At 36.0% G+C, this 27,936-nt stretch overlaps 1 protein-coding gene across 3 annotated transcripts in view; it reads left to right on the top strand.

The window, feature by feature from the left end:
* The window catches only part of LOC121376384 (rho GTPase-activating protein 7-like), a 152,342-nt gene that overhangs the window by 106,074 nt on the left and 18,332 nt on the right, over positions 1 to 27,936 (top strand). For all 3 annotated transcript variants that reach the window (XM_041504233.1, XM_041504234.1, XM_041504235.1), the window contains 2 exons: positions 11,249 to 11,320; positions 19,355 to 19,436. In XM_041504233.1, the coding sequence (XP_041360167.1) occupies positions 11,249 to 11,320; positions 19,355 to 19,436 (154 nt within the window). The remainder of the gene's footprint in view (positions 1 to 11,248; positions 11,321 to 19,354; positions 19,437 to 27,936) is intronic.

Raw genomic sequence — 27,936 nt, 5'->3', positions numbered from 1 at the left:
CAAATGTTCGACATCAATAATTCTCATGTTTTAAAGACATAACAGTGTTGTGAGGAACACTCAGAATTACCAAATGTTTGACATCAATAATTCTCATGCTTTAAAGACATAACAGTGTTGTGAGGAACACTCAGAATTACCAAATGTATAACATCAATAATTCTCATGTTTTAAAGACGGTGTTGTGAGGAACAGTCAGAATTACCAAATGTTTGACATCAATAATTCTCATGCTTTAAAGATGGTGTTGTGAGGAACAGTCAGAATTACCAAATGTTTGACATCAATAGCTGATGGTTAATTAATCAGTATGCTCTACTTGTTTTTGTTATTAAAATAAACTTTAATTTTTATAATTTTATTACTGTTTATAGAAACTACTATTACTGATACAAAGACTAAACTACAGGGACAGTGAGGAAAAAAGTTAAAATGTCTTGCAATAAATCTCGTCTGTGCTTATTTGTAACTGAAACAGAAGTGGTTCTATAAGAGACCTGTGGATGTTTTTAAAATCAAGACTCCCATCTGATTGGTTGGATTGCTTCCTCATAGAGCTGGATATTTCATAGTCTGCTCAATAGGGGTGGTTGCTTAACAGAGGTAGCTGTTTAGTACAGATGGTTACATGAGCAAATTTTACTGTTACTGTCTGCACTGTCGTTTATTACATACAGTGCAGAGTGCAGAGTACAAGGACAATGATTTTAAACTTTTTATTGTGCTGTCTTTATGTTGTTTCTAGATCAACTTGAGAATGTGATATATCACACGTGAGTGTTTGTATATCGGTGTTGAACATTGACCTCTGACAAATCCTCACAAGACTTGCATAAACATATTTCAGCATTCGTCAAGTTATTCACTAACACGGATAAAAGAAAACCTGCCGTATTCAGCTTGTGGCATTCTGTTTACAAAATGCAAAAAAAATAATAAACAACATTTATTAAAATTCCGCCACATTCAGTGTGTGTTCATTCATTGTATAAAAGTTTATTGAAACGTGTTTGTATGAAGTTTGCTCATATTGATACCAGTCTGTCACCTTGTCAAAGCTCTGGTGTCTCCTTTCAAATTTATTTATGAAGCTCTAATATTAATAGGCAAGCTCGAGTTTTTTAAAAACCTATTCAGATGTCATTATGGGTGTATACCACCATATTGAATCTCATATGGGGTTAAAATCTGCTGTATGATACCTTCCATTGAACACGTACACTACAGATACACTTTACCCTTGAAATAAATCAAAGATTATCAAAACAGATGTTGCTCATTTTGGATATAACAACAAATACCATAGCTCTGTATAATTTTTTTTTTTATAGCATCACCTTGCACATGTTTGAAACACAGTAACACCTGCTACACAGATACATGTACTAGTTTAAATCAAATTACACAGACTGACTGATCAGATAGAACACAACAAGTTATATGTCTACCAACACACCAGCGGAATGGCAGATGTGACAATATGAAATTATTTATTTAAAACTGAGGGCACATTAGACTTTGAATCAGTGAGATACTATTTGTTTTTAAATAATGCTACCTACAGTCAAGCATATGTTATAAAATTCAGCTAAAAGCAGCATCAAATTTTGACATCTTAGGACAGGTGGCTGGTTACTACAGGTCGACTTATATTAGACGATTTAGGAGATTGGTAAGATGGCCTCTTGGTGCATGTGGCTGGTTACTAGAAGTGACACAGCAGGTTTTACTCTAATAAATAATTGCTTTGAAAATGCACTAGTGGTATATACCATATATTACCATGTCTATGTATAAGCTGAGTTTTAAAGTCTTGAAATACTTTACTGAACTAGGGGGTGGGGGTAGGAGGTCGGCTGATACTCAGGAACAAATAGTTGCATGAAATTCTGATGAGAAACACTGTTGGCCTCAACTTTTAGTGTGTGATATGACCCCAAAAGCCAGGCTTGATAGATTACATCACAGTAACTTAAAATTGTTCTCAGTATGCATAATATAAACAAAACACTTTCTATAACCATAACATTTCATTCATTGTGGTATGCGTCATCTCTCATTGATGGAACTATTGACAGCTGTTTACAATGGCTAGTTAATGATTTTTGAATTTTTGTATTTTACCTTTGTTTGAAACCTTTGTGCTGGTCATTCATTCATTCATTCATTCATTCTGAATATAAATCTGTGATGGGGCAAGTCCTCATAGATTGTGTATAAGTATAAAAAGATGAGTATTTCTAATGTGTTAAATTATAAATCTTAGTGGTGACAAGTCCTTGTAGATTGTGTATAGGTATAAAAAGATGTGTATTTCTAATGTGTTAAAATATAAATCTATGTGGGGTCAAGTCCTAATAGATTGTGTATACATGTAGGTATAAAAGATTAGTATCTTTAATGTGTTAAAATATAAATCTTTGTGTGGATAAGTCCTAATAGATTGTGTATTGTGTATTTCTAATGTGTTAATGCTGCATCACAATGATAGCATCAACTCGCCACACTGAAAAAAACAAGAAGAAGAAAAACGACACCAAGTATTTGTGTTTGAATAGCGGCACATATCCTTGACAGATGACCGTGCATTGCGACCCCACTGGTGTCTTCTTTTACTGTTAACGCACCTGTCGATTGTAATGCAAAGTAACTCTGTAACAACAACTTTTACCTGGCCAAGGTGCAAACATTACCATACCCGATCTGTCACCTCGTTACCTTTCTATTTTAAAATAAATTGGTGTTTTTTTCTGGTGTTAAAAAGGGTGTTTAATGCGCCATGTGTTGAGAGATGTAATCTGTTGGACCCGTGCCCAGGTATGTGTTAAGAGTCTCCCGTTCAAAGTACTGTTGTTAATTTTCAAATATTTGTCATTCATCATGAAGCAGACACTGGAAAACCAGTCCAAAGATTTGTTTATTACTAGTTCAGCAAGTTTTATAACATGCAAGTCTCTCCCCCCCCCTCCCCCCCTCGCCCCACCTATACATTATTATGGTTTCAATTTCTGGTGGAAGCTTGGGGTTAAATTGCCAGTCACTTGTCAGTTGATATATGATTTTTTAAATTATTATTTCATTATTTACCTTGAAAAATAAATCTGTTCTAGTAGTTTTACCACAGGTACTTTGTACAATGTCATTTTGAAAACCCATTTGATGAATGGTTTTCATTCATATATATCTAACTTGAAAATAATTGTTTTTAAACATTTTGTTCACTCCATTGTTGACCCCAAGATAAAAAAAACCCACCTACAATATTGGATTTTAGTTATACATATACCTGTTCCTGTGCTTGTTCAGTGCTCCACGACTGGTGTATCGAAAGCCATGGTATGTGCTGCCCTGTCAGTGGGAAAGTATATAAAAGATATCTTGCTGCTAATTGAAAAATGTTTTGGGTTTCCTTTGAAGACTATAATTCAAAATTACCAAATGTTTGATATCCAATAGCTGATGATTAACAAATCATTGTGCTCTAGTGGTGTCATTAAACAAAACAAAGTTCATTGATAAACCAAAACAAAGTTGACAATAACTTCACTACTTTTCAAAACCATGCAAATTGTCCTGGATTTTTCTTCAAGGACATTTTGATTTCTGAATGACATTTTTGTACTTTGTATAGGTACTGAGACAATTAGTAAGTAAAACATATGTATACAAATGCCTGACACTTGACCTGTAGTGTTAGTAGGACATGAGAGAGATGTATCAGAATTGACCCAGGATGCTAATGTGTTGGTGGGATGTGTCCCGAATTGCAATCTCTGGATTACGGACACGGTGCTGTCATTGTTTCTTGTATCTGGTTACACTTTATTCGTAACCGATTTACATTATTCTATCTACAACGGGATTAGTGGTCGGGGAAGCTGGATTTAAGTTTTGTGGAATTTAGTGAAATGCTTGAGTTAAGTGACAAAAAGCGGCCCTGTTTTGTTAGTGACTGAATGTGTACACAGATGATTCCTGTAGAATCTCTGAGTAAACAGGTGCATGGAATACGTGTATACATCGTGGTGTCATTTGATACACATGGTGCTGGCATTCAATCGGGTACCGTGTGAATAGACTTAAATATTTCTGTGAAACTGATATTGGTTCTTTTGGTATTCAGGTTTCTGCTGAACAGGATATATCTGATGCTCTTTGACAGAGGGGTTGACGTTTCTGCTTGTTGGCACAGTTGTTTTATACATACATGAGTCTGGTGATTTTTCATGGATAGAATGTGTTTCCTACCCACTCACTATCAGTCGGTGATCACACATTGTGACACGTACTGAGGTAATTGTTACTTTAAAAGTAAAAAAAAAAAATTAATATGACCTCAGATAAATTGTTTTATTTGATATATTTTTGGTTTATTTAATGCAAACATAATTTATGATTGCATATATATGTATATGTATGTTACTTACACACAGATTATTAATTAAAATTAGCAATATTGTTAAATATATTTTAAAAAAACAAAAACAGAAGCAATGATTTTATTTTTATAAGTTTTAACACCAATTACTTCCATCACCTCAACCCCCACCCACCCTAAAAAAGACAAAAAACCCATCATACATATTTATAAATGAGTTTGTATCACCGCCCTCTCTCATTCCACTGAATGTTTATCATTTTCATTTGTCTATTTGCTATGTTTATAAATTGTATGTAATGTGTATTTGACATATTATATCCTGTGCACTCCTGTGCTGTTATTTCATGTAGTTTTGCATACTTTTACATACAACATGTATAAATATGACATAAAACAGCTGGCGGTTTACAAAATATCCTGGGGTGTTTCTACACATTGTAACAACTGTATGTATTTAACTGCTTGTAGAATGATTTAAGTGCAGAATACCTGGTACTACTCATAAATTATCAGGGCTTAAACTGGAAAGAATTTTGTTTGAGCCAATTTTAAGTTATGCAAATTTTCGAAGATTAAATTACTAACAAGTGTCGTATTTAAAAATAAAATTAATTGAAATACTAAATGTTATATCCACTTTGTATAAAAATGAGTAATTGGCTAATTTGGATATGGTCTGGGTGAGCTTTAGAATTATAATTATTCTAAATATGTTGATGGACTCTTAACATTAAGCAGTTATAATGACTAGCAAACTAATGAACTGTTTAGGACTTTCTGTTATGTACATGGAAGTTTGTGAGTATGTATTTCCTTGAAATGATTGTTAGCACTTCAGGATAACCCACTTACACTGAAATATGTGCCTTGACATAACTCAAATGTCATTTTAAATGTTCTTAAATTTCACAATATTAATAGTAAAGTGAAAACTAATCTACCTAAGTACTTGTGTAATCTTACTGTTAGTGCTGATTGAAGAATAAATAAGGGTCATACTGGAATATATCTCAAAATGTGCTACTAATCAAGCAGTTTATGTAAATATTGAAAAACATTTGAATTTCAATATTCATATACACACATGTAGTTGTACACTGGTGTAGGAAGCAGGGTGGGGGTGCAAAGGGGGCATATGCCCCCGACTTTTCAGATATTTTGCTTTATATTTGCTTTATAATAGTGTAAAAGTGTGTAAATATAAAAGTGTGCCCCACCCCCACTTTTTGGCACCTTCCTGCGAAAATCATTCAGACTAATATTTGTGTTCAAATACAGAAGAGTGAAACGGAAATCATGGCCAGGTGGTGATTGTTTCCATGAATCACTGTCATGTTCTTTGTAAGGCGACCAACTTTACAAATGACAGCTTAATGACAGCAGCTGAATCAAAGAAAAGACAGATCAGACGACTAACTCTGATATGAGATCTGCATGGCAGGCTGTCAACTTTACTAAATCTTGTTTTATGCTTTTGTACTGACTTCGAAATAAGCTTTATGAAGTGATCCTTTTTCCACACATGGCTTTACAAAGATGGTGGTTTTAGCAAAATTATGTCGTTTTTGGTTTTTTGTTTGTTTTTATTTTAATTTATTGTTATTATTTTTTGCATTTTCATGTAGCTCATTGATTTGACTGAAATAAGGAGACATAGCTTGACAAACATCATTATTACCTGAATAGAATTACAACATTATAACATTATAACATTGCCACCTTTTCATGAATGTCAGTATTAATAAACCATTGGGTGGTCTTTGTAATTAGGCAGTGGTAAAGTACTCGCATAATGTGCGGTTGATCTAGGATTGATGCCGGTCGGTAGGCCCATTGACTGGTATATCGAGGTCATGGTATGTGCTATCCTATCTATTGGATGGTACATATTAAAGATAATCTTACTACTAATGGAAAAATGTAGCAGGTTTCTTCTCTAAGATTAGTATGAGAGAGAGAGTCGGTTATTGGTGTTTGTGGTGTGGGTGTGATAGTTCCGACTCTGACCAGGTGAGCCTTGCTGTACACAGCAGTATATTGTGCCAGACTACACGTTCATTTGCGATTACTGCTCTCTCGGCTATTCAGTTGGAGATAAAATTCTACCATATTGATTTGTTGTGGTGTTGACGTGCTCGGAAGTCCACAATGACTTTTCTTTGTCCTATATACATGTAGCGTGTTCCTAGATCAATGTATGTTTATAGATTGATGTGTTTATAGATTGTACACATTCAGAATAATCAGCCTGTCATAATAAGGGTGCATGTACATGTATGTATACAGTTTATAGAGGAACTTGGATTGGTAAGCGTGAAATTGATTAAAGATTTAATTAGTTTTTTTTTAGTTTTAGTTTTATTTAAGGATTGTCTGTTATTTCTTTTATGTTCATCAGCGTATGAACAACAAAAACCATCTGCAAATTGTGTGAATTGGCAAAGCTGTTCTCACATAAGTTTGCAGATGGGTTTTTTATAATGAATGAAACGGAAATTTAATTATATGCAACTGATGTATATTTCCCCATGTTTATATGAGCATCAATTGTTGTGTAATCACTGGAAAACATGTTCAAGAGACATTACTGGAAAATGTGTTAAACAGACATTACTGGAAAATGTGTTAAAGAGACATTACTGGAAAACGTGTTAAAGAGACATTACTGGAAAACGTGTTAAAGAGACATTACTGGAAAACGTGTTAAAGAGACATTACTGGAAAACGTGTTAAAGAGACATTACTGGAAAACATGTTAAAATATAGTAGCACTTTACTTTTCCACCAACATCATAAGAAAAAGTATGGCTTTATGTGTTGATGGTGAATTAATTGGAATGAATGAATGTTTAACAAATGAATGAATGTTTAACGACACCCCAGCACAAAAATATATCGGCTATTGGGTGTTACACAGTGGTAAATATAAAAATGAATTGATTATCAACATCAATACAAAAATTTATAAAATCAAGTTTTAAAAACACAGTGTAAAGAGCTTTGCAAAAGTATAAGTATATCATAGGCAAGTATGTTAAAATTTTAAATAAAAATTGGTATGTCGTAAAACTTTCAAGATAAGTTCAGGGTGGAATTGAAATGATTCCATCACATTTTCTATACCAAATATATCTTTCCTCGTCGGTCCAAGATGATTAGCAGCAAGGGATCTTTTATATGCACAGACAGGGTAGTACATACCATGGCCTTTGATATACCAGTCGTGGTGCACTGGCTAGAACGAGAACTAGCCCAGTGGTCCCACTGGTGGGGATCGATCCCAGACCGACTGCGCTTTGAGAGGGCACTTTACCACTAGGCTATGTCCTGACCCTCTTTAGAACAAATTTCATTTCATTTCAACTTATTTTCGTGCTTATATCCAATTAAGGTTCAAGCACGCTGTCCTAGGCACACATCTCAGCTATCTGGGCTGTCTGTCCAGGACAGTGGGTTAGTTGTTAGTTGGTTAGTGGTTAGTGAGAGAGAAGAGGGTGTAGTGGCCTTACACCTACCCACTGAGCCCTTAAGAACTCCCTCTGGGTTGGAGCCGGTACCAGGATGCGAACCCTGTACCTACCAGCCTATAGTCCAATGGCTTAACCACTGCGCCACCGAGGCCGGTTTAGAACAAATGAATGCATCAAGAATTAATTAGTGATTTCAGATAATGATAACATAACAAAGAGACAGTTGTATTAATTAGTGATTTCAGACAATGATAACATAACAAAGAGACAGTTGTATTAATTAGTGATTTCAGACAATGATAACATAACAAAGAGACAGTTGTATTAATTAGTGATTTCAGATAATGATAACATAACAAAGAGACGGTTGTATTAATTAGTGATTTCAGATAATGATAACATAACAAAGAGACAATTGTATTAATTAGTGATTTCAGACAATGATAACATAACAAAGAGACAATTGTATTTTAAAAGTCATGCTGCTTCAATATAAATTAAATCACTTTATTTAAAGCATTTCATGTTGTCAATCTAGCTTAGTGTATGCCCCTTGAACAAAATGTACTGGATTTCTTTTCTTTTTTTGTTATCTAGTATGCACCTGGTTTATATATAAATGATAGTATATATATTTTAAGGGTTTGGCTTGCATTTCTTTGTTGACTCTTCACAAATATTGTGCATGTATGTCAAGTATGTACCTGTATTTATACTGAGCTTTTACCCTCAGCATAATTAATAATCTCAAAGAGGTATTTTAATCTGTTATCTTCCATAAATAGTGTCACTGGGCAGACAACATATTATTCTGGGAATGTTGTATAATAGATTGACTTTAAAGTTAAAGTGACAAGATAAAGAAGACCGTTTCAATACACTCACTTAAAAAAGAAATTACTGAAAAGAAAAGGAAACTGCCCTTTAAAATAACCATTATGGATCAAAGAAAAGGAAAGAACATCAGTTGGTATGATATGCTTAAAATAATCATTTCTGTGTGTTCTTGTGTTTATTAAAACTCAAGACAATGTTTAGATGACATCATGCATGTGACATTGGATTTTGATAATACTGGTATGTACACTTAAAACAAAAATCCTACTAAGATGTCAGGATATTTGATCATTCAGAATTCTGACTGATCATGAATATAAATGCTTGCTTGTCTGGCAAATGTCTTGATGAATTTGTAGATTATAATTAGTGTATATAGTAATTTCTTGGAAACAGATATACACAAGATTAACCTTTTGAAACAAGAAACATATGTCTTAGCCTGTTGTAAGTTGACCAAGTTCTGTTAAATGTTAACCATATAATAAAATTATGCATTATGAGCTGTATGGTTTATTATATAGTAACCACAAGAAGCCCACCTCACCATTGACTGTGTTTAAACATGCATGTTTGCCCGTTTTAATTTTTTTTTATGCCCGACCAGTCTGAAAAGTCTCCATGTGTTTGGTATTTTCTCAGTACCATGGTGCACACTACGTATCGACACCAAACCGCAATGGGTTGTCACCTCATGTATATAAGTCTCTGTGAGCTAGCCTTGGTACTTTGTTGGGATGTCAAGCCTCGGTGTCGGCAAGCACCAGGCGCTGCTGTAAAAAGGTTTTTTATTGGGTATAAAGCCGGCCTTTTAGAGTCGGTGGATTAAGGCAAGGGTGGGGCTGTGCTGTCCAAGTGCTTGGTATCTCTGTCTGTTTACAAACACTGATAGTTGCCCTTGGTCAGTTCAATCGATGTCACCACCATGTCACCACGGTTTGTGTTCAAACTGATTACTTATTATGCTGGTGATATTCTACACCAGGCAGTCATTTATATTTGTGTGTTTAGATTTTTATCATTCAAGTAGTGCAGGAAAATATTATGGAGTGTATACAAATGTGGATATTAATTTCCAAGGTATTATTTAAAGGTTGACTTCCAGTGACATTTCCCAATAGCCGATGTATATTTTTTGATGGGGTGTCGTTAAGCATCTATTCTATCCTATGTTACTCTATTCTATTCTATTCCAGTAACATTTATTCATTGTACAATATTTATATTAAATATAAGTACAGATGATATTCTATGTTTGTACATTTTAATTTTCATGCACATGGATTTCAAGCATATAACATTTAAAATATTTATCTTTAAGTATATTGTTCTGGTAATATTTGGAGATAAATATAGTAATACTACATGAGTGGCCGTTGGATACCATTTATCTTTCAAGTTGCTTTTTATAGAGAATGACTGTGATACCATTATTTTTTATCTTATGAGATTCTTATACAAAGAATACAACAAAGAATAAATTGTTATCACACGTATATGTATGTGTTCTTAGTAACACATGATGCTCAAATAAAAAAATAAAAATTCAAATGACCGTCCTGTCAAATTTTTTCAAATGACCGGCCTGTCAAATTTGTTCTATAAAAAAAATTCAAATTACGGTCCATCTTTCCATCCATTTATTTTCATCCATCCATCCATCCATCTATTTGTCCATTCATTTTCATCCATCCCATTTTGGCGGGATTTAGCTTATTCTGTTGAGTGCTTGCTTAGGTGCTTGCATCACAGGATTGAACCACCTTGGTGGATCCATTACGCTGATTGGGTTTTTCTTGTTCCAACCAGTGCACCACAACTGGACAAAGGCTGTGGTATTGCTGCATTAGGAAAAATGTAGCGGGTTTCCTCTCATGACGAGTCATAATTACCAAATGTTTAACATCCAATAGCCCATGATTAATTAATCAATGTGCTCTAGTGATGTCGTTAAACAAAGCAAACTTTCACCATCCCATTTTACTCTTCAGTTAATTTATTCTAAACCATAAAGCCATGTGTTAACCCATAGAAATATTCAACAGCTGAGTCCGTAGATTTTCGTTCCATTATTTGTGGATTAATTCTCACCACTGCGAACAATGTTTGAATAAGAGCTGTTTGACGTTGCACTGTGACCAGCTATTCGCCTACTGATGAGGAAGTGTATGTGTAAATCTGTGTACTCAGCGTGGCGATGGCTTTGTTCACTGCAGAAGATCTCTCGTCTATTGTCAGCCTATACAAGCCGAGAGCTGACTAACTCGTTTTGTTTTTAACACAAAACCCAAACTACTGAGACAAAGACCAACATGACTAAGCTATGGGCCACCCGATTACAGGCAGCAGCTTCGGTGATGTAACAAAACAAAGCTTCGACATCACTTTTCTTCACTTGATATGAAGTGCTTAATTGGTGTGTTTATGAAATTAGTATGCTTTGGTGGTTATAAATGTAATATATGTATATTTATTTAGATATATAGGTATAATGCAGGTAATTTTATGTATTTGTTTGATTTTTAGATTTTAATTGTTCTATTTTCTTGGTGTTTTTCAGAAATAGAAGCCATAGAAGCTTGCAAATGGCTGAGGGCAGCTGGGTTTCCACAGTATGCACAGATGTATGAAGGTGAGGAAACATGTACACTTACAGAGACTATAATCCTCAATTTGTAGCCATTGTCACATTGTCTTTATAAAGTTGCTCATTATTTTCCTGTTTGGAAGAGTTTATAACTAATATAAGCAAGACAAATTGGATGCTGTAATATACTAGTAGTTATATTTTTATACTCCAAATTAACAGAAATGGTTAATAATTTCATTTCAACTTATTTTCAATGCATATATCCAATTAAGGTTCAAGCATGCTGTCTTGGGCACACACCTCAGCTACCTAGGCTGTCTAGTTGTTAGTCGTTTGTTGTTAGTGAGAGAAAAGAGGGTGTAGTGATGTTACACCTATCCATTGAGTCATTAAAACTCGCTCTGCGTGGAAGCCGATACTGGGCTGCGAACCCAGTACCTACCAGCCTTATGTCTGATAGCTTAACCACGACACCATCGAGGCCAGTATAATTAGTCTCCCTATCGGTCCAATAGGAGGGGACTATAGGTTTCATCTCCCATCTTTCTATTTGTGTCTGTCCATCTGTTCCACATGTATAGATATTGGGCTGAAATTTTGTGATGTACCCATTTTTAACACAGTTATGGCCTTTGAAGTTAGGAGATTCGAAAGGTTGTGCCTGGTATGGGGACAATGTATTTCTTTATCAGTACTCTTAGATTTATCCTGCCTCCACCCCAACCCCCCTCTCCCCCCCCCCACCAATGTTAGTGTTTTTAAAGTACATTTGTATATCTCCCTCTGACATAACTGATTATTACTATTATTTAGTAAAATTGTATTAACTTAAAGTAAAGTAGGGCTAGTGGATTTTTAATTGTTCCTGGTAAAAAAAATTAAATCACTGATCCGATGGCTAATGGATTTTATAAAAATTCTAGAAACCCTGGAAGTAACCATATGTTGTTAGACTCCAAATAGCCATAGTTTAAAATATCCTGAGTTGTCTTTAAACAGATATTTATGTCCTTACAGTGAGCAGGCACATGTAGTCACGGCAATAGACCATGCCAAGTCATGCATTCATATTAACAAGATATAAAAATTAAAACTGCCAGCAAGTTAATTGTTAAATGTCTTGGCTGGTGAACTCGAAAATTCATATTAAGATATAAAGATTAAAACTCCCAGTAAGTTGATTGTTAACTTTGTTGGTTGGTGAACTCAGAAATTCATATAAAGATGATATGAAAAATTAAAACTGCCATTAAGTCGATTGTTAAATGTCTTGGCTGGTGAACTTGGGGCTATAAGTGCAGACATGTTTCATGTGACTGATCAAAGTGGACTCTTGCTGGTTCAATATCCCGACTTAAACAACTTGCTTTATACCCCTGGCTTGGCACGGTAAAGTGGATTTTCTTGGACAACACCCACCTGATTTGACCACTGTGATGGTGTGTGTTTGCCAGGAGATTTACAGCTGGGTGAAAGGTGAACACGGCTACACACACACACACACAGTCCCTCCACTTGACCCAGTCACTAGACTAACAACAGCTATTACCACAGGTGTACACTTCATGTCTACATGTACCTTCAAACACTGTGACAGCATCACACAGTGCTTGTGTGTGGCTTCACTTTAAAGGTCAGGTCAGGGAATAAAACCGTTTGTTTTATGTAATGGCCACCATAGAACACATTGATTAATTAATCATAGACTACTGGATGTCAGACATTAGATATTTCTAACATAGTCTTATGAAGAAACCTGCTATCTTTTATATGCACTTTCCCACAGACAGGGCAGGACTTACCCTAGTGGTAAAGCGCTTGCTTGATGCATAGTCGGTCTTGGATCGATCCCCGTCGGTGGGCCCACTGGGTTATTTATCATTCAGGCCAGTGCACCACGACTGGTATATCAAAGGCCGTGGTATGTGCTGTCCTGTCTGTGGGATAGTGCATACAAAAGATCACTTGCTACTAACGAAATAATGTAGCGGGTTTCCACCTCTAAGACTATATGTCAAAATTACCAAATGTTTGACATCCAATAGCCGATGATTAATAAATCAATGTGCTCTAAACAAAAGAAAACAAACTTTAACTTTTTCCCACAGACAGAACAGCATATACATGGTGTTTGATATACCATTTGTTATACCACAGACAGAACAGCATATACATGGTGTTTGATATACCATTTGTTATACCACAGACAGAACAGCATATACATGGTGTTTGATATACCATTTGTTATACCACAGACAGAACAGCATATACATGGTGTTTGATATACCATTTGTTATACCACAGACAGAACAGCATATACATGGTGTTTGATATACCATTTGTTAGGCACTGGTTCATCTAGTTTGGGGCGGGGGGGGGGGGGGGTGGGGGGGCCCAATGGGTTTGTTTAGGTTGGTTTGTGGGACACTGGTTCTGTTTGGATTGATGGGGGAATTCATTTGGTCTGTATAGGGGTTTCTGGGGCATTGGTTCCGCTGCATGGGTCTTCTGGGGGTGGGTGGGTTGGGGAACTGGTTTAGCTAGATGAGGGAACCCAATGGGTTGGTTGTAGGGAACTAGTTATCTGGATGGGGGAACCCAATAGGTCTACTTAGGTTGGTTTGTAGGGCACTTGTTCAGCTGGATAGGGGGAACCCAATGGGTCTACTTAGGTTGGTTTGTAGGGAACTAGTTTAGCTGGATGGGGGAACCCAATGGGTCTACTTAGGTTGGTTTGTGGGACACTTGTTCAGCTGGATGGGGGGACCCAAGGGTCTACTTAGGTTGGTTTGTGGGACACTTGTTCAGCTGGATGGGGGGACCCAATGGGTCTACTTAGGTTGGTTTGTGGGACACTTGTTCAGCTGGATGGGGGGACCCAATGGGTCAACTTAGGTTGGTTTGTGGGGCACTTGTTCAGCTGGATGGGGGGACCCAATGGGTCAACTTAGGTTGGTTTGTGGGGCACTTGTTCAGCTGGATGGGGGGACCCAATGGGTCTACTTAGGTTGGTTTGTGGGGCACTTGTTCAGCTGGATGGGGGGACCCAATGGGTCTACTTAGGTTGGTTTGTGGGGCACTTGTTCAGCTGGATGGGGGGACCCAATGGGTCTACTTAGGTTGGTTTGTGGGACACTTGTTCAGCTGGATGGGGGAACCCAATGGGTCTACTTAGGTTGGTTTGTGGGGCACTTGTTCAGCTGGATGGGGGGACCCAATGGGTCTACTTAGGTTGGTTTGTGGGACACTTGTTCAGCTGGATGGGGGAACCCAATGGGTCTACTTAGGTTGGTTTGTAGGGCACTTGTTCAGCTGGATGGGGGAACCCAATGGGTCTACTGAGGCAGTATGACCCAGATAACCTTAGGTAAGAACTTTTCTGACTGAGCTACATCAAGGAAAGGAATGCATAATAACACCTCAGCACATTTCAAACAGTGTGTTTGATGTCTGATATAATAGTTATTATCACACACTGAGACTAGGGTTTTCAGAATGTGAAACTGAAGCTGTTTAATGGACTAGACTGAATCATTGTAATGCTTCACAAATAGACTGATTGCCTGCAGATAGGTCCTGCTTATGATCTTAGCTTATCTGGACTAACTATCAAGTAATTACATTAAGAATGTCCTCTGAAGGCAGATGACTCTATAGAAAGACTTTGGGTATGGATGGAACAGTCTGATTAAAGAGGAGATAACTCTGGAACTAGCTGCTGTCACAAGGAGGTCTCTTTTCAATTGCTATCACCAACATCTTTGCTTTGATAACCTTAGTAATGGTGGATTTTTGTTGTGGATTTCAGTAAGACCCCCTATCATCTCACTTGGTGAGGTGGTAAGCCAGTTGTTGGGAGTTACAGGGCAGTGATGTGGTCCAATTTTACTTTCAAATGATATGATGTGCTAAATAGTTCAGATTTAGTACATTTAACTTGTGGATTGGATAGGTTTTCAATTTGGAACACAGAACATAGCTACTTGGCACGTGTATATTTATAAGTGAAAGAAGGAAATATTTTATTTAACACACTCAACACATTTTATTTATGGTTATATGGCATCAGACATATGGTTAAAGACCACACAGATATTGAGAGAAAACCCTCTGTCACCACTCTACTCTTTTCGATTAGCAGCAAAGGATCTTTTATATGCACTATTCCACAGACAAGATAGTACACACCATGGCCTTTGTTACACCAGTTATGAAGCACTGGCTAGAACGAGAAATAGCCCGATGGGCCCACCGACGGGAATTGATCCTAGATCAGTTGCACATCACGACTGGTACGTCCTTATAGGTGAAGTGCTGCATTAGGTATTCATGTAGATGAGCAGTGTTGTGCTATACACATTAGGTACTGAGCTACGTCCCGCCGCCATTTAGATGAGAGGTGAAGTGCTGCATTAGGTATTCATGTAGATGAGATGCAGTGTTGTGATACAGAGCTTGTATGTAGATTGCAGTGTGTGATAGATCATAATGATGCAGTGTTGTGATACAGAGTCAGTCATAAGTAGTCAGTCAGTGGACACATTAGGTATTCATGTAGATGAGATGCAGTGTTGTGATACAGAGCTTGCCTTTGTGTGATGGATCATAAGATTAGTCAGTCAGTGGACACATTAGGTATTCATGTAGATGAGATGCAGTGTTGTGATACAGAGCTTGCCTTTGTGTGATGGATCATAAGATTAGTCAGTCAGTGGACACATTAGGTATTCATGTAGATGAGATGCAGTGTTGTGATACAGAGCTTGCCTTTGTGTGATGGATCATAAGATTAGTCAGTCAGTGGACACATTAGGTATTCATGTAGATGAGATGCAGTGTTGTGATACAGAGATCATAAGATTAGTCAGTGTGGACACATTTGGTGTAGATGAGATGCAGTGTTGTGATACAGAGCTTGTCTTTGTGTGATGGATCATAAGATTAGTCAGTGGACACATTAGGTATTCATGTAGATGAGATGCAGTGTTGTGATACAGAGCTTGCCTTTGTGTGATGGATCATAAGATTAGTCAGTCAGTGGACACATTAGGTATTCATGTAGATGAGATGCAGTGTTGTGATACAGAGCTTGCCTTTGTGTGATGGATCATAAGATTAGTCATCAGTGGACACATTAGGTATTCATGTAGATGAGATGCAGTGTTGTGATACAGACTTGCCTTTGTGTATTCATAAGATTAGTCATGTGGACACATTTGGTATTCATGTAGATGAGATGCAGTGTTGTGATACAGAGCTTGCCTTTGTGTGATGGATCATAAGATTAGTCAGTATTCATGTAGATGAGATGCAGTGTTGTGATACAGAGCTTGCCTTTGTGTGATGGATCATAAGATTAGTCAGTCAGTGGACACATTAGGTATTCATGTAGATGAGATGCAGTGTTGTGATACAGAGCTTGCCTTTGTGTGATGGATCATAAGATTAGTCAGTCAGTGGACACATTTGGTATTCATGTAGATGAGATGCAGTGTTGTGATACAGAGCTTGCCTTTGTGTGATGGATCATAAGATTAGTCAGTTAGTGGACACATTAGGTATTTCCTCATCCCAACCAAATACCCCATGACAAGTACATCTAATATTGTGGTATGTGCTGTCCTATCCTGTTGAAAGTACATATGAAACATCCCTTGCTAATATTTGGTAGGAGTAACCTATTTGGCAGCAGTGAATTTCCTCTCGCTCACTAAAGCAAATAAAGAAATAACCATTTTTATATTGTCAATATTCTTTACTTACTGATGGTATTGAGATATGGTAGTCAAATAAGACTATACACACTCATGTATATAATTGGTGTGTATGTATATTGAGATATTAATTGATGTTTGATTGATTCCGACATCCACTTATTGCTAATGCCAGGTTTACTGACTTGTATTGTTATTAAAAACACCATCAATCATATTACCAGGTCCCGACCGGCACAGTTATTGCACTGTAATCAGTGTTACACCGTGTTAGTAACTGGGATCAAGATTATAGTATCGGTGAAATCCCACACGTATACAAACATCGGGGATTGGCTGTATTGCTAACACAGCTTACCGTAAGAGGCTGTGGGAAAAAAATCACAACACTATAAAACATGGAAGGTCTGGTAAATTAAAGGATTAACCTGCTGTGTGCAGCCAGTGACCCGACAAATGTATGTGTTAGAGGTAGAGCCAGACAGTTATGGAAATAAGCCCATCATTTAAACACTTGATGAAACCAGTCAACATGAACTTAAATGCATAAACAGATATATTTTGTATCTGAAATACATATGTGGATTAATACAGTATATAGACCTGATAGATTAGAACAAGAGAATGCACATGAGGATATATTGATACATTGTCTATTGGAGGACTTCCACAGTCTATAGGACATCCACTTCCCAGTCTATAGGACATCCACTATAGGACATCCACTTCCCAGTCTATAGGACATCCACTTCTTAATCTATAGGACATCCACTTCCCAATCTATAGGACATCCACTTCCCAGTCTATAGGACATCCACTTCTTAATCTATAGGACATCCACTTCCCAATCTATAGGACATCCACTTCCCAGTCTATAGGACATCCACTTCTTAATCTATAGGACATCCACTTCCCAATCTATAGGACATCCTCTCCTGTTTATGGGAAATCCTCTCCAGTCTATAGGACATCTACTTCCCAGTCTATAGGACATCCCAATCTATAGGACATCCCAATCTATAGGACATCCACTTTCCAGTATATAGGACTTCCTCTCCAGTCTATAGGACATCTACTTCCCTGTCTATAGGACATCCTCTCCAGTCTATAGGACATCTACTTCCCTGTCTATGGGACATCCTCTCCAGTCTATAGTACTTCCACTTCCCTAGCCTCTAGGTTGCAGGATTTGTTCCACCTTCAAATGTAAAAGGAAATACTGACATTATAGATATGTAACTTACCACATTTGCTTTTAAAAAATGCAGAATTAAAACAAACAAAAAACGAAAACTATATTTTTATGTTGATACTTTCTCGTGTCATTCCCTTGCACCCATTCATCAAGCGTGTCAGGTGTGATGGTATTGACCTGATGTTCAGGTGTGACGGTATTGACCCGATGTTTGGCATTTGTCAATGACTCCTGTCTGTCGACCAGCTGTTCCCTGGACACAAACAAGTTTCACTTCCCATTGGCATGAATAATACCAACATTGATTGGACAACGACTTGCAACTCCGTAAGTCAACTGAACGTGTCGATACACAATTAAACCTAACGGCTTAGTACTTCAGAGAAACTGTTCAATCGTTTAGTGATGATCTTCTTGTGTATATTGTACGACAGGACAGTTCTACTTATATTTGTATACTATAACAGCACATTTTGTACATTGTAACAACAAGGATTTCTAGTTTCTCATGCTGTAGCATGGCCGAGTGTTGTGCTATATTTGGTGTAGTATCCAGAGATGTTTAAGTGTCTTGCTAAGTTGGAGTGTTTTGCTAATGGTTCAAGGGATTGCCACCAGGAGGTTTATCCCTACCAAGTAATCAATTCAGGTATTGGTGACAGAGTTTAGCTCATCCGTTCTTGTATCTGGGGATATAAATCATACTAATTGTTACTTTGAATAATCGAGTATCGATTTGGTTTAGATAAAGTGTCATGCAGAAACACAGATAATTAAGCATTGGGTTTTTTACAAAATTGCAACACATTCCATATTCCAGTAGATTTTTTTAAATTTAATTAAAATACTTATACAGTATAAAAACAGTATAAATAAATAAATAAATAAATAAATATATGAATAAATGAATGTTTTACAATGTCTTTGAATAATACTAAGTAGTTATTTCTTGCCCAGCCACACAAAATCAACAGAATTGTTTACCCTTGGAATCAACGTGAGGTTGAATTGTTGTCTCTTGATAGTCAATATATTTTTTAATATTATTATTGCAACATTTATCCTATTGTGACTAATATATAATAAGTTTTGAACTTGTATGTTTTACTACAGCGGAGATGTACATGTACCTTGGTGAATAGTAAAGAGATGTTTGTTTTCTTTCAGATGGTCAGTTTCCAATAGATATATCTGTTGTGGAGAAAGATCATGATTTTCTGGACAGAGACTCCATCCAATCTCTTTTCAGGTGAGTCTTGCACTATGAAAACAGTTGTCTGCTCAGTTCTATACCCATTGTTCTTGATCCTTTTTTTCATCATCTTGCGTAGAATTAGCATAATGATTTTTGTATGAATCCAGCTCTAACACACCTTTTTTGTACTTAGATACATGTAGTATTAATTAAGTTCTTTATACTGACAGTATATTTTAAGAACCACTGTTTTACACAATACATCCTTCTTGGCGATGCAAGAAGGATGTTTTGTCCAGTTAAGCATCTCATTGAGAGTGGGTGTCATCCTATAGATCAAGCATTGGATAGGGATTCATGAAATCAACTGCTATTTTATCAAATGCCCATTTGACTCTGCATTGTGCAGATATACACTCTTAATGGTTAATGGTTTTGTTATTCAGATTTAACGAGAAGTGAAAAATGTATATGTCACTAGATGCTACATTTTTACTTACTTAAAAATAATATTCTAACAATATCCATCCATGTTTTGACACATATTTACATCTCTTGGTTCTAGAATGACCATTCTAGATGCACTCTTTTGATTGTTAGAAATTTGGCTGTTTGGTTTAATGATCAATGTTAGGCTAGTGGTTATAATATTGGTGTTTCACAGGCCATGCAGTACAAAGCGGTTGTCCTAGTAAACATTAACCCTTTGATGTTATTGTTGTTGTAACAACATATGAAACAGGAATTAATTCATCAGAAGTATACACTGTACCCTGTTTCCCCATTACTTATATTTCAAGGAAGTGTTTTAACCCACTTCCTTTCCCATCAGCAGTTTTGTTTTCATTAACGTAAACTGTTCATCCGCAGATTCAAGTGGCCGGCAAAACAATACATTATAACAAACTGTTTGAAACTTGACGATTAAAAAATATATAAAGGAAATAAGCTGTGAAATAGAAACCCTCCTAAAACACTTAGAATGAACTAGTTTCTACAAGGTTAAATATCAGATTAAACCCATGTTTATAAACTCACTCTAATATAAAACTTTATTTTATAAATCGCCCATGGCACATACATTTTATTACACATCTTTTGACATTTTTAAATTACATTGTGATGGTAATTTAAGTATTACTTAACATAATGATGGAAGGTATGTATTTACCTCCTAGCTAGCTTCTGAAGGTCTCTTGGCAAGACACGTGATGTTCAACAAAGTACATTCCCCATTTTGGTCTCAAGTTTGATTCCAATTTTTAAGAAGAAAATTCCCAGTTTGGGTGTCAGAATCGCCCCTAAAAGATTTTAATTGATGGCAACAGAAGTTGAATTTTTTTTTTCATCTTTGGTAAACAAAAGGAAAATTCCAAATTTTATTTGAAATGACACCAAATGTTTACACAAAACTTGAATTAATGTCTGGATGGATGGATTAATGTTTGTTAATGATACCCCAGTATACAAAAGATATACTGATGACCAAAGGAAACTTTACATACATAAAATTTGAATAATTTGATAAATATTGTTGCTAATTGAAAAGAATCAATTTAGAAACCACCTTTAGAAACTGCATGTATCACAAAGTGCATTGTGACATTTAGATGTTGAAATTCATGATACTTCATGACATATCCCACCGTACTGTTTGTTGGTTTTCTATAATACAATTTCAAGCCATGTGAAGTTTCTTTTGGACGTAAGTATATGTATATCAACTACTTGATGTGGGACAAAGTTGTATATCTGAATTGTTCAAAGTCACTACCATGGGTGTTGACTAAACTTGAGTTGAAACAGTGCATTGTTTATTTGGTCTTTTGTCACTCTGACTCTCCACCATTAATTGTTGTTTAGCTTAAATACATTTCCTTTAATCTGGTCATCCTAACCCTCTATCATGTATTGTTATGCATGAGTTTGGTTTAAATGTGTTTCCTGTTCTTTGATTGAGGAAATGTTTGACAGTCATCACATCCTGCTACATCATAGTCGTAAGATAATATTGTGATATTTCTCTTCAGCTGGCTACATCAGAGTCCTAAGTTATGATATTCCATCAGCATAATACTCATCTCAACAAGTATAGATTTTCTACACAATGTCCATTGGTGACGTTGTATGATTCATTCTAGTAATGGTCGGCTCTATTATTATACAAGATTATTGTCATGGAATATTATATTAGGTCTTAGGGCGGATCAATTTTGGATGCAGTGTAGCTACAAAAATAATCATACAATAGAGCTGGACAATGTGATTGAACCATTAATGGTAGAGTTAATTTAGGTTTGTTTTAGCAGAATTAAGTATAATATTGTGGACTTGTTTATGTAAAGGTGGGAAGATGTATACATTATTATTGTTAATACATAAAACTAACACACAGCTGACAAATAATTTTAATGATTTAAATACCTGTACTTACGTTCTATTTGAATGAGGAAAAGGCACTGTATAAATTACATTAATATGCAAATACATTATGTCCTGATATTCATAAATTGGTACACTTTAAATCTACATCTTTAAGTTCTTTCTAGACAGGACATCACATCCCACAGCCTTTGATATAGTAGTTGGATGGTGGGGGGGGGGGTCAAGTGGTGGTGTTGAACATTTAGCAAATTTCAACTATATATACTGATGACAGTGAGCTGTGTATAATTGTAAGCATGATAACTAGGTGATGTTGGTGGCAGCAGTAGATGTTAAACATTACCACCTCCCACCTACTAATGAATACTGAGTAATGACCATGATAAGTAGGTGATGTTGGTGGCAGCAGTAGATGTTAAACATTACCACCTCCCACCTACTAATGAATACTGAGTAATGACCATGATAAGTAGGTGATGTTGGTGGCAGCAGTAGATGTTAAACATTACCACCTCCCACCTACTAATGAATACTGAGTAATGACCATGACCAGTGACCACTCCTGTGACCAGCCATACCCCAGATAGGTGTGTGGTCTAACCACTGAGCCATACTGACTCCCATATCGCAGTGTGAGATACACATACTGTGTGTGGTATATTGTGTTATTCACAAAGTAAACTAAGTAATACAGCATTGACCGAGGCTTACAACATCCCCATTTTTGGCGTGCGTTTTGTGACAGGTAATTACCGTAATCATGGCTTCGACTTACAAAATATGTGAAAATTGCTCTCTTCATTGTGCTGTGTCCATTGTCCTGCTCAAATGGACCGTATAGTAATTATGTAGTCACTTGACTGTTCGTAAACTCAACACACTATCGAAACAAACATGTCTACATATAAGTTCACTCGGCCTGAATCCATTAATTGCAAAGCATTATATGTTTGGTCGCCATTTCTTTTTAATATACCCAATGCCTTGCATATCTGTGCCGAAATATTATTGTAAGTATTCATCACATCACCAGATTCAAAGAGCCGTAAATGCCATGTGTGTTATATTTGTGCAGAATTGCATGACTGTATATAGGATAAAGGTGTTTTTGTCAGCCAACACTATTTTTTGCATCAGTGCTTTCGTAAAGATACTTTTGTGACTGCTGTGTTTTGTCTTGTACCATCCCAGACACCTCTATGTAGTGTCATCCTGAATTGTTTCCCCTTCCCACTGCTGTTGCATCATCTATATTGGGTCTTTTTTCTTCACACATCTTTAGTCATTTTATAATGAGTTTTTGTCCTTGCCACTTCTATTGTGTCATTTTATAATTAGTTTTTTTTTCCTTGCCACTGTTCAATTTCCTCCCTCGCCACCTTTAAGGCCTCTTCACCCCTTCCTGGTTTTTTTGCCTTCCCACTTCTATTTTGTCATCTTACAATGAGTTTTTCCTTACCACTGTTCCATTTTCTCCCCCACCACCTTTTCTACCCACCTGGCAGATTCTTTGTCATCATCTTTGTAATGTACAGTACTTTGTCATATTATTTTTCATTGATGTCCATTAAATTTAAATAAGTTCACCTATTCTACCCTTATCACAGCAGCCTTAAAGGACTTCTATAATAACTTGTTTTAATACTAAATGGGACATGTGTTTGACAGCTCTGAATACAGGACTTTACATTTTGTATGTAAGAACAACTAGAGAAGTCTCAAATGGTATGTAATAAATAGCCATATATTCCAAAACCATGTCAGATTATGTAAATGCAATGTCACATGAACATATATATAGTAAATAGCTTTGAGCTTGTGAAATTTTCCCATATGCCTACATGTGTCTGACAGAACAAAGACAGAAGTACCAATGTCCACTGAACACAGTTGTAGTCACTTCTAATTTGCCTGTTCTGTTTCTTCTTCTTAAGATGGCACAGTGTGTTGAGAAGAGTCTTCAAGTGTTTTCTTGATGACAGTACAATGGTGCTTCACCGACTGGAATGATTTGATGTTTCTGTTAATGCGAAAGACATGCCATGTTTCAATTAAAAAGGGATTCCAGCTGGGGGTTGTAAAGTCCCTGCAGATAACCAATTGTGCCCTCATGGTCCACATGTCTGAATCTCTGTGAGTGCCTTACTGATACTGGGCTCGGGTCATCGTTGTCTGTGGAGGCACTTCAAAGCAATTAGCATGTTTGGCAATTGGAATAAATCAATTATGCAAATTGTATTCCTGCTCTAATTAGCAAATACTGCCGATGTGTATTTTCAGGGATTGATTTGTGCATGTCTTTATTGTGTTATCAGCTCAGCGGTGCTTGCCATGTCACTACATGATTTGTCAAATGGGGTTTTATTTAAAGTCAAAACACACAATGCATTAAATTTTACAGTTTTAGGAAACACTTGCCAGCATTTGTATGCATTCCAGAGGGTGGGACGTAGCCCAATGGTAAAGCACTCACATGGTCAGTTTGGGATCAATCTACGTTGGTGGACCCATTAGGCTATTTCTCATTCCAACCAATGCACAATGACTGGTATATCAAAGGCTGTGGTATGTGCTTTCCTGTCTGTGGGATAGTGCATTTAAAGATCCCTTGCATGTAGCGGGTTTTCTCTCTGAAACGATGTCAATGATATCCAATAGCCGATGACTAATTAATCAATGTGCTCTAGTGGTGTCATTAAACAAAAAAAACTTATAATGCATCCCAATGCCCATAGTATTTTTTTTTATGCAGGTTTTTATTAAACTATTTCATGTCCAAAAGTCAGGCAAGATTTGGGATGTTGTCACTGCTAAAAAAATTAAACATTTTCACTGTTAAAAATGAATGTCATTAATAAATTATACATTAATTTTATACCAACACTGAGATAGACAAATAAATTTTAAAATAACTCTTCCATTTAATTTGCATATTTGTCTTTCTATTTGGGAAGGTCTCTTGTCATTCTATTTGTGTGCTCCTTAATTGGTATATATACTAGACGACACAGTAGGTAATGTTATATATGGGGAAATTCACATAATGCATGTCCATTGTTTATTGAAAAAACCCCAGCATGCATTGGATTACTAAATACTGTGTATTCCCACATGTTTTGGCACCTGTTGTTGTTTAATTTAATAAAACATTGAGGATTTCCATAAAACAACCATTCGTTCATGTCCTGTCTATGTGTAGGTTTATTAGATTATGACAAATTTCAAATGAAACTGGGAAGTTCTTAATATCCTGTTTTAATATCATATATATATATATATATATATATATATATATATATATATATATATTGTTAACACAGTAACATATGACAGGAATATAATCGATTGTAACTGTTGCAGTTTTCAATAATGCATGTTGGAAGAGGGCTACCACCTGAAACTGGCAGACACTGATGAATGTCCATGTTAAATAGGACCACAGTCCCCAGAACACATCCTGCAATTCTGCCCCCTCTGTATGAAGCCAGGATAAAGCACTGGCCAAACAGAGCAACACTGGCTGTCAAGCTTTGGGGTTCCAAAGAAGACTTGACAGACAGCGTTTTTTATCACCACAACCAAACTCCAAATATAAAGCATGATCAACTATAGCTTGAATGCAGAAGAAAAAGGAAGGGGGCAGTGTCACTGACCTGTGCTATGGAGAGCTGAAATAATGTCTTAATCATCCCGGGTTATCATCATCTGATTAGAACCCATAAACCAGGGAGCCATTATCTCCTGTAAATAACCATAGACTGCAATAAACCATTAATAACATGTGTAGAATATCAGTGTTATTATGGTGGTACACAGCATACTGCAAAGACCTTGGAGGAGATAGGACACAGGAGACACCTCTGCCCCCAAGACAACGCTAAGGTGGCCAGAATGTTCCTTGCTACCCCCCCCCCCCCTTGTTAAAAGGTAAATTAATAAATGGCCCCTTCCCATAGTTGTTAGCATCTTTTGAAGCCTGTGTACATGTAGGGTTGGAGGTTGATGCTAGCACATATAATGTTATTTTTAATACATCCATGCAAGTGTAGTGCCTAAAAATGACAATGAAAATCAGTACAGAATAGGATTGGAGTCTTGTTTGAAAAAAATAGTATAAAGTTGTCCATTTTCATTAATATGCTACAACAAGATTACATGAACGTTTTTTACCAAAAATACATGAACATGTGTTATGCATTCTGCACATTGTCAGCTTATTTTTGGACACGGTGAAAATAATTAAAATTTACTTTAATAATGAAGTTAAAAAATTTACATTTACATTTTTAAATATTTAGCTTTGAATGTTTTTTAATCTTGATACAAATTTGTTATTTTTCAATTATTAGTTTTGAGAAATATATACATTTGTTTATGTTTAAAAACATATGTATTGTACATATTGTACATGTAGTATTATGTGTCTGTGTTGATATTTTGACAGTCGAGTACAGACAAATTAAGTAGTATGCTTAAAACCAGCCATGTGGATTTATAATGAAAATAATCACTGTTGGAATTACAAAATACCTGACTACAGTATCAACATGAATGCCTGTATTTAATAATCCTTACTTGTATGTTTAATAATATCAACATGTGCACATGTATATAATGATCCTTACTTGTATGTTTAATTATGGTGGTGTTTGATGTCATTGTAATACAAGGATGTGTTGTGTTTACGTAAATTAACCCGAGCAGATGTAAATTAACCGGAGCAGACAGTTCCTTTGAATGGTCAGTACATCTGTTGTTGTTTGGCCTTCACCTTGCTGCAGGTTGTTGTATCAACTGACCTGGTGGGTGGCTGTAATCCACGCTGGCTATCTGATGATCAACTCATGATCCTCAATGACAATAAGACAAAAGATTTTCTACTTTTCCTTGCTGTCCTTCAGGTCTGGTGTGTCAGCCATCACAAGACATTTAATACAAACACACACACACCTAGGTGTAGTTCCATGCTGACATATGATATCCGGGGAGTAGCGGTCCTTTTGTTACATAGTCCTCTGTGATTAGTGTCGTGTTCCAGTTTTTAACATATAACTTACACTACAGAGTATCTGTCTTCAGTTACACAACTTGGGTTTCTTCTTTGATTGCGGGTTACTTGATTCTCTCATGTAAGTCTGTATACTGTAATATAATATATCATGATATTTATTTTATATATATTATTTATAAAGAACTAATACAGGTATTAGTTAATATGTTTACAAGTTATAGAATAAACAATTTTGATTATTAATATACATGCAGATGTTACATGTTAATTCATTTTCCAGCTATAATTATTTATTTGTAGATGATCAGTTTTAATTATTAGTGTATACAGTACCTAGAATGGTGTTATTAATCACAGTCTATTGATTCCTAATATGGGTTCTTTATTTGTTTTGTGAGATTTTGGTCCTCTTTATTCAGTACATCAGTTCATGTTGCACTCTTAATACAATTTCACAATACAAATTAATTAACATTTTGATAAATTAATTAGTTTTTAGTTGATTACAAAATTTTACTAGTTTATGAAGACACTGTTCATGTTATTAATAGTTAAACATTTGTTTAGTTTTAACAGCACCACAAAGTTTGTTTTGTTTAACGACACCTCTAGAGCACATTGATTTATTAATCATCAGCTATTGGATGTCAAACAGTTGGTAATTTCGACATATAGTCTTAGAGAGGAAACCCATTACATTTTTCAGCACCACAAAAGCACATTGATTTATACATCATGGCTATTGGATGTAATACATTTGGTAATTGTGACACACAGTCTTCAAAGAAAACTCGCTATAGTAATCATGTTTAATTACCACAGATATATATTAAAAACATTTATTTGAGAACAAACATTTGTCAGTGTATAGAATCATAGCGTACAATATCAGCTGTACCTGATATGTACAATACTGGCTGTAGTTGATATGCCTGTCTACAATGTTTTCTAGAAGATGTACACTTTATGATCAGTGACGCTAACATGTGGTCAGATAAGAGAGCTGGTTTTAGAAGCTCCTCCAGGAATAAATCCTGTTTTGAAGTTTTTGTTCTGCTTTAAATACATTTTGGCAAGTGTGTGAATGTTTGTCAAACAAATGATGAAATCTCAAATTAGGTAACGAAAGATTAAACATTCACACCAGCACCAGTCGAT

This window comes from Gigantopelta aegis, chromosome 6 (genome assembly GCF_016097555.1).
Source record: "Gigantopelta aegis isolate Gae_Host chromosome 6, Gae_host_genome, whole genome shotgun sequence".
NCBI classification, from domain to species: Eukaryota; Metazoa; Mollusca; class Gastropoda; order Neomphalida; family Peltospiridae; genus Gigantopelta; species Gigantopelta aegis.
Note: the sequence above shows the minus strand (reverse complement) of the source record. Positions and strands in the feature narration are given on the sequence as shown.